At 35.8% G+C, this 9,007-nt stretch overlaps 1 protein-coding gene across 1 annotated transcript in view; it reads left to right on the forward strand.

Annotated features, from left to right (window-relative positions):
* Positions 1 to 6,027, forward strand: part of LOC113230651 (tyrosine-protein kinase hopscotch) — a 64,364-nt gene extending 58,337 nt beyond the window's left edge. The window contains exons 20-22 of the mRNA XM_026464659.1: positions 333 to 505; positions 2,194 to 2,343; positions 4,060 to 6,027. Coding sequence (XP_026320444.1) covers positions 333 to 505; positions 2,194 to 2,343; positions 4,060 to 4,198 — 462 coding nt within the window. The 3' untranslated portion in view covers positions 4,199 to 6,027. The remainder of the gene's footprint in view (positions 1 to 332; positions 506 to 2,193; positions 2,344 to 4,059) is intronic.
* Positions 6,028 to 9,007: the final 2,980 nt, after the last annotated feature.

Consider the following 9,007-nt stretch of genomic DNA (forward strand, 5'->3'; position numbering starts at 1 on the left):
CGTCGTCGGACGTCGTCGTCGTCGTCTAAGTGTCCGATCTTTGTATTAATTATTGTAAAAAACTTTAATAATTTTTCTCATGCCACATAAATTAACCATATATTGTGTTCGTATAGAGTTTTATTAATTGTTGAAATGTGCATTATAATTGTTGGAAAGCTGCATTTTGAAGCAGTTATATGTAAATATTTGAAATTTATGAAGTCTTCCAAAAAATTATCTTTCCTTACTTCCTAACTGGTTGTAAGCAGTATCTCTGCTTTTTTAAATTACAAAGTTGTCAATGAGAACCCATGATAGTAGTACAGAACACTAAAATTGTATTAATTTAGGGCATGGATCACATATCAGCCAAACACATGGTGCATCGCGACTTGGCGGCGCGGAACATTCTAGTCGTGAACAGAGAAAAGGTGAAGATCTCAGACTTTGGCCTCGCGAGGATCATACCGAGACAGGACGACGAATATAGACTGATGACTAATCGGCTGCTGCCTATTAAATGGTATGATTTTAGTATTTGTATACTCGTAGTCTGTTTTCGTTTAGTGCCTAAGTAAATATTAAGTATCCATGAAAAAAATTATCATTTTCAATCAATTATATGCACGTAAAACATATATCAGTGCAGGCGTGCTAGTGGCTGGCGTGCCTGTTACAGTCATCTGTGTATAATACTTTATTTATTTCTTAGTAGCGATAGGCGAGACGAGTTATCTAACTCGATTAACTAGAGTTAATCCCACAACGAGTCAACTCGAGCTACTTTATTATGAACTCGAGCTAGCTCGGCGCGGTACCCGCCCCGCTGGCCGGAGTGGAATACTCCATACATACAGCGTCGGCTACTCGTTCTCACTCGGTCAGTTCGGCAACTTTCGGGGCAGGCTCGAGTCGGCCTAACTCGGCGAATCGTCGGTTCGAGTTCATATGAATATCGAGCGATGCGGCGGCTCTTGCTACTCGCGATTGCTCTGTCAGACACCCAGTCGAGTCAACTTGAGTCAGCAATCTCGTCAACTCGAGTTACTCGAGTTGAAAAAATACAACTTGTCCTATCGCTACTTCTTAGTCGATACTTATTCCCATGTCTCATACTATAGTTGTCGCAATGTAAGAGGCCCAATTTGACAGCTAAGGTAGACGATAGTGTGTATTTTATTGTATGTATTGATACCCATACATTCAGCCAGGAATACTGTGTTGTGGTCACCAAGCGGCGTTGATATCCTAATATTGAGGTCTTCTGAGAATACCCTAGTGCCTGTTACTGAAGTTGTTTATGATCCATCGGTGAAGACGCGGACCTCTCTGGGGTTCAGTCCTTCGTTTAGATCTTCAAACAATTGTATCTTGTATTTTTTGTCAAAAATGTATTGTTTTTGGATCCTATTCACAGCCGCCTCCAGTAGCGGTTCCTCATTGACAGTCTTGTAAAGGTTTTCTTTATGTGGGACCGTCATGTGCTTCCGAATGCCGGCTCTGTTTAGACGCATGGCTGTTGATGCTGCTTTCTCTTCGTCTGATGGACAGTGGTACGTGCCGCAGGTCCAGCATCGCTTCGAGAGCCGCTGTTGGAGTTGTCCTCATGCAGCCAGTTGTCGCCATATATACTAGCCTTTGGAATTTGTCCAGCTTGTCGGTTGCGGTCGTTAGTTTGGTTCGTAGCTACCATACTATCGCGCCGTAGCTAATTTCAATAATTATACATACAGATGATACTACTACCTCAATTGATGATTTTGGCATCTTTCGATGAAAGTGAATAAACATTTACACTATGACGTCTTTGTTTGGTCTTTGTTTGGTTTGCTTCAGAATTTTGCTATTTACCTACGGGTTGTCCTTGTGAACTCTGTTATGTAACTTCACTACAACAACTATTACACCTAATGCGACTACTACAACTACAGGTTGTCGTTGTGATAATTTAAAATATTTTCATATATGTATATTAAACTCTACATTGCTTGAATAAATGGTAATTGTTCTATCTAGAACAGAACACCAATGATCCGAAAAATAATCTAAACAGACGGACGATATTTTGAATTGATTTCTCGTGAGAATCGTTTAATGTGGTTGTCGATGTTTCGTTCACATCCTTATTTACGTTGCGATTACAAATGTCAAAAGGTGCCTCTTATTATGTGACGACTATAGTGATCTATAACGTCGACGTAATGTGCCTAGGTACGCGCCGGAATCCGCTGTGAAGCCGTGGCACTTCTCGACGTACAGCGACGTGTGGTCGTACGGCGTCACCGTGTGGGAGATTTTCACGCGCGCTGCCATTGAAGTGCCTACCTTCAACACCGATCGCCCGCTTGAGAGAGCTTCCTGGTCAGTACTTTTTAATTTAATCCAAAAATACCATGTAAACCATTGACCTACCAATAAATGGTCGCCAGGTTCGCGCTAAAAAGTGTCCACACCTGTAGGGCGTTAAAATCGCATACAGAGCGTCAATCGTGCATCAGTCTTTGTTTGTTCGACTGATAGTGCAGTTGTCAATCATGCAGTACCATATAATAATAACTTGTAAAAATTACTGAGTAAAGTGTAAAAATAGGATTTTGTATCATATTTTCACTAAACAGATATATTGTGTTATCATAGTTCTCATTTAAAAGTGTTATTTAAATAAGAACTATTATATATATATAAATTACAAAAGTACACAAATAGTCAAGTAGCTAACTGCCCTTTTTTGTATACATTGCATGCGCAAAAGATGGAAAGAGATCCATTATGTCATTTTCAAGAAGCTTGTATAAACTTCTTGGTCATTTTCAATTGTTCGAACCAGAAGCGATTGAAATATTTAGAACAAAGAAACTATAGAGTCGCTATGATTTGAATTTTATTTTTAAAATATTTTTTATTATTAAACGTTAGCAATAACTAACAAAATATTGTTAAACTCGTTTTACGGCTTGGGATTACCTATCAGAAGTCAGAAAATACATTTGCCCGAAATAACGTTAGCTCGAATTTTCATAATGTCAAATGTATTTTTTATGAAGATTACAAAACAAAAGCTAATTTTGTCTTTGTAAAAAGTATCAAAATTAATCGAAAGCGTAACGATTTTATTATAAATCGGTTTTCGGAATTACGGATATTTGAGTTTAGTTGGAATATCGGTACATTTCTTATAGTACACGCTTATTTTCACATTTGTAGTAATATTTGTAGGTATGTATGTGCCCAACTCTTTATTATTTCTTTAAGTGAATTTGTACAAAATTCGACATAATAATATATATAAAAATTAATTAATATTTACAATAAAGGCTACTCCATTACTTTTGTGTTCAAGTAATTTTCAGTCGAAGCTTAATATGGTGCATTTTGTTAAGTATCTTGTAGAAGCTGAATATGGTGTTATTGGGCCCTTAAATTGTTACAAGCAAAATAGGCAGTACTGGAATGACGTTACAATTTAAATAAATGTTTTAATTTTTTATATTTCGTTACATGTCATTACGTTTGTATAGATTAACTTCGGACATTTTTTTGTGGTTTTTGTATTACACCCGACGTCCATTTATTGGTAGGTCAATGATATATATCCATCTTCCTTCGCTTTCTCATTTTGCTTCGTAACACGGACTCTCTCCGCGATCGCGGTAGCGGAAACATCTACTTTCTTATTTTTGAACCGTTTACATTTTAAGATATTAATATTGTTGTTGTACTGAATAAATTCTATAAACCGGACTTTCGTCTTTTCAACTGCTAAAACTTGCTAAGTAAGACGTACGGAGGCTACGGGGGCTGCGGAGGCTATTACTACCCTTGGACGCCACCAGCACCAGCAGCGCTATTACGGTTTTTTGAGATTCATGTAGCAAAACGGGGCAATATTGAATCTTACGGTTAACGCTGTTACTAATACAATTGCGACAGTACTTTCACGAGCGATAACCGAGCGATTAACCACTCATTAGTTTTGAGGAATTTGGGTCGATTGTCTGTAGAGCAAAAGTAACCCTTTTTCTGACTGACTTAGATCTCACAAATTGCAGAGGACCTAATTATTTAATATTTTTACAGCTTTCCACATCCAGAAGGTTGTCCACCAGAAATATCTCGAGACTTGATAAGGGCGTGTTGGAACCTCAACCCTAAAATGCGCCCGAATTTCGTATACCTCGGCCAATTGTGCAGCAGATTCATCGAAGACTATAGTTAAACGTAAGACTATAATTTTATGGCGACAAATTTTTGTTCTTAAAATGTTGTAAGGCAACAACACGACACGTTCAATTAATTTGGGCTCGTGTCAGGTGTCAATACAATTTATAGTAACGATTGTTATATATTATATTGGACTTGTTATAAAATTTTGCCTGGAAAATTTATAGGCTAACGGGATGTAGTGTTCTTCTTACTCTTTATGGGCTCATTCAGAGTGCCGGCGCGGGTCTTGCCGTCTTCCCTTTCACAGTGCCGAAGCAACTAAAACCGTTAGACCCGCATGTAAGTTGCAAGCAGACGCTAGACCAAGCACTGTGAATAGTAAGGGCGGACTTAGCCAATAGATCCAACTGCTTCTGCGTCTGACACAGGCGCCGGCGCGCGCGGCTACTGTGAACGCAACGAGCGTCTTCGTTCATTTGTTTTACGCGCACCCGCGCCCGCACCCGCACCAGCGCCCGCGCCCTCCGCCACTCTGGGATACAATAGAAGTAGTCTATGATCAAAACACTTGCATTTTTATCATCTAAATTTATTTAGAATACGTTGTTACGTTTATTACTTATTTTATTCTGAACAATTATTAATTGAATGTATCGCATGATGGTAGCTGAAATAAGCGAACGTAAAACGTAAACTTAACATAGGTTGTTTTGTACACTACTCGGATGTTTTAATTTGCTACAATTGTAGGTTTTCACAATTTCACTTCGTAATGAAAATTTTGGAAACGTATATAACAGAAATATTGACTTTTTATACTACATCTCTGATGCTCTCGATTGTTAGTTGCTGAGGCTGATGGATATAAAGTCATGGGCATCCAATGAGGATGTGGCCGACATGACGTGATATGAAGTTTGTTTACCTTGAATGAATGCGAAATAACGGTTGAATTCAAGGTTTGAAAGGTATTCTGGTTGCCTTGTACATGTTCTAAAAGGTTCCTTTATGCATTTGCCTTAGTTTCGTACATTTATAAGTTTGTAAATATTATTTGAATTTTATGTATACTTAGTGCATATGACAGTATCTCATTACGGAGTCTACATTTATATTAAAATCAGTGCAATCAGTTTTAAATAATGTATTTACAACGAATTTTATAGGTTTGTATATTTATATAGCGTTTGTTGGTTCTTGTAATAGATTCCAGTAAATTGTTTACTATTTACACGAATCATGCGTGCCTTTGTTTACAATGCTTGTGTGAATTTATTAACAATCAAGGTTTAATCAAGTCGTAATATACATTATACTTAAAAATTGTAGATTATTTTGCTACCCATTCTGATTCTTTATTTAGATAAAGATCAAGATTCTTGTTGACAGATTATTATAATTGAGACTGTATGAAAGATAGAATGCAAACGCTGACTTAATAATAATATACCAATACCTACAACAGTGGCTTTAGTAATAGCTTTTGGCATCAGATTTTGTGATGATTTTTTTCCATATTTCTTGGTCAGCCATTTTGGAAATTGTGTACATTGTAAAAATATAACATCCACCATACTTCTATAATTTTTAACTTATTGCGTTACATCCAGCCATTAATAAGAGTAACTACAAGCATCGCTCTGAATTCGCGCCAAACAACAGCTGTTCCATATATTTTGGTGTAATGTGTGTGAATAATTTATGTGGAACTTACAGTGGTGGGTGGAACGAAATAATCACCTTGTATATTTTGGAGATAAATGTGTTTTCTTATAACCTTTATGGCAACTATTTCAACGTTTCAGAATGGTTAAGCGAGTTTTATTAAAACCAAAGATATTAAAATGATCGTTTTAAGATAAAGATATATATTGCTAAGTTTTAATTAAAATATTTCAAATTGTGTAAGGTTTAAAAATTACTGTTGTCACTGTTGTGACCATTTTTTAAGCTTAAGGATACTGTAAGAACGTAGTTTATCTTATAAATCGACGTAACTTTTGAGATTTACGTAGTTTTTATTAATGATGATTATGACAAATTTCATTGTACGTATTCGTATTGTAATATTGATGTTTGGTGTTATTTCTATTTTTAACGATTTCATTGGGTTTTCAAGGCGTGGAGTGCGTATATTATACACGCAAAATGTACTGTTCACTTACCAGTAAAACGCTCCACGGATATGGTTCTTACACTTCATATTGACAGTTTATAATCGTGTTACATATATCGATTAGAAATCGAAAAACACATCAGAAACGTGATAATTATATATATATATATATATATATATAAAACCGACCTCAATAGTTTACGGAAAGTGAGTGAAATCTAATAAACTGGATTGATGTCCTAATTTGTCACTCTTAGAGGTGGAATATTTTCTTTAAATTAGAACGGGACCACTACTAAGACCCTTTCCAACAAAAAAAGAGTCATCATAGTCGGTTGACAAATGTCGGAATAATTGCGTAACATACACAAAAATACAGTTAAATTAAGAACCCTCTCCTTTTCTGAAGTCAGTTAAAGACAGTTCGGATCAACGCTTTAAATTGATCTTTGCGTTCATGCTGTCGCACCAGTGCCTATTGAGTAGACAGAGGCTACGAAATGGACGGATCATACATTGCGTATGTACTTCGAATTGTTAGTGATTGAGACTGAGGTGTAGACATTGGTGCTAAACAAGAGATGGCCTTATATTTTCCTGTTCATTGTAAATAGAGGATATTTTTATTAATATAGACAAACTTTGGCAACAGCTTTAGCTTAAAAATTCAATTGGGTGCTTTTGTGAATTCGTTTTCGTCCTCAAAATGTAAATTTTGTTTGTAACTGGACAATATGAGCTTATAGATAATTTAATCGTATTTATGGTATACAAGCGGATAAGTTCTGTTTTTGGTTAAGTTTGCCAAAATCACTTTTTTGTTCATTTAACTCTATTAGTTGTCAGTTTAATGAGCTGTGGCTTGCTTACTGCCATTTCAACTACTATTTATGTGAGTTATGCAAGACCGGTTCTTCTGCTATTGTAAGTAAAATTATTTGTTCTAACAAAAATTTTTTTTTACTAAATTCTTAACACTAATTACAGGTTTCTTACCACGGTATAGGTTCTTTTTATTTTTTCATGGGTTGACTGGCCTGCGGCAGTCCCACATAACCCCGGCTCTGCCCCCGCGGGGCCGGGGTATCTGTAAGCAGATTCCCCCGGATTAACAAAAAAAAAAGAAAAAAGAAAAAAAAGATGACAGCTGTAATAATAGACATATATGTCCACACTCTTTCGTTATCGACGTCTACTCTTATCTCGATTACTTGTGACCTTACCATAGTCATTAAGTTTTTTTCAACAAACCACAATCACTGTATCCACATGCGAAACTTAAGTCGAAGCGAGCGAGGTTTTGTATTTATTATGATTGTTGAAAGCACTAAGCACCGCACGCATTGCTTAGTTGCAATTCTTCATGATTAACGTTTGGCACTTTGTGATCTCGATGGCTTCTCATACCAAACGTGGTATGCAGTGACGTTCAATCGACAGTACTTGGAGGACATGTTGCTCGATCCAGTAGTTGGATATACTTCACTTATACTCGTATATCATTAGTTGCGAAAATTCAGTAAAGTCAAATTTTTTATGGCGGCCATCTTGGATTCGTCATATTGGAAAATTTGTGTCATTTTATGTAAGATGTTTTGGTACAGCTGACTTCAATGCATCATTGTTTTTTACTCAGATGTGTTCCTTCATACGCTCGACGTACTTCGGTCAGACCAAACGGACCGTCGGGGTTTGTAAAGTGAGTGACAGTGGTAACGCCACAAGTAATCAAGATGAAAGTAGTCGTCGACAGCGAAAGAGAGTATAGAGATATGTCTGTTCTTAAAATTGTTATCTGGCCAGTCATTCCGTGCCTATGTAGCGTGTAACCGTTCCGAAATATCGGGAAAATAAAAAGAACTTATCAGTTGTAAGAAACCTGTGGTTAGTGATAATAATTTAGTGAATAACCACGAAAGTCTTCTATATATTTTTTACTAATACGGGTCGTTTTCTTTTGGCTAACTTAACACAGAATTATTATTTGTATGTGAAGTAAAAGAAATCTAAAGCATACACGATTGTTATTGTTGTAAGAAAAAGTGGACAATAAATTTCTACATATATGTTTGTTTAAAAAAATTGATAGTCTTGTTTAGATACAACGAAATAGAATCGGTATATTGTGAACGGATGGGAACATGAGAGAACTTATTTACATTACAGATAAGAACAAATAGGCTTCTATTGACTGTTTTAAATCTAAATGTAGATTATTGTATTTTCAATGTGTTATTTCACCATTTGTAATTGATTCTAAGTGTAAAACTTACTGTTGATAGTTTAAAAACACATACAGCTACTTCAATTAAATAGTTTAGATAACGCTGATTAAGAATTGCTAATTGCCAAAGTTTCGGATTGCGATAAGAAATATTTTGTTGTTGATGTCATGATAACACATGCTCTGCAGCATCTCCGCAGTAACGATTTACTCATAGTACATTATTTAGGTCGTAGTTTAAAAAAATCATGATCCTTTCGAAAGAGACAAACATGAACAGAAGAATTTTTTTCGTAATCGCTTGTAAATGTTTAAAAAATCTCCTGTCATTTTAAACGAATTTTGATGTTATCCTATCTACAACGTTCTTAATGTTTAGCGTCACTATTAGATAGTGTAATCTATAATATACCCGGATGTAATATTTTCCGAGTCTATAATGTTACTATAGTTATACGTTGATGGAAAAGTAACAAAACCATAGGTAATTTATGAATATGAATTTATGAAAGACTTAAGCG

Source organism: Hyposmocoma kahamanoa, unplaced genomic scaffold, assembly GCF_003589595.1.
Source record: "Hyposmocoma kahamanoa isolate Upper Pololo Valley unplaced genomic scaffold, ASM358959v1 64, whole genome shotgun sequence".
NCBI classification, from domain to species: domain Eukaryota; kingdom Metazoa; phylum Arthropoda; class Insecta; order Lepidoptera; family Cosmopterigidae; genus Hyposmocoma; species Hyposmocoma kahamanoa.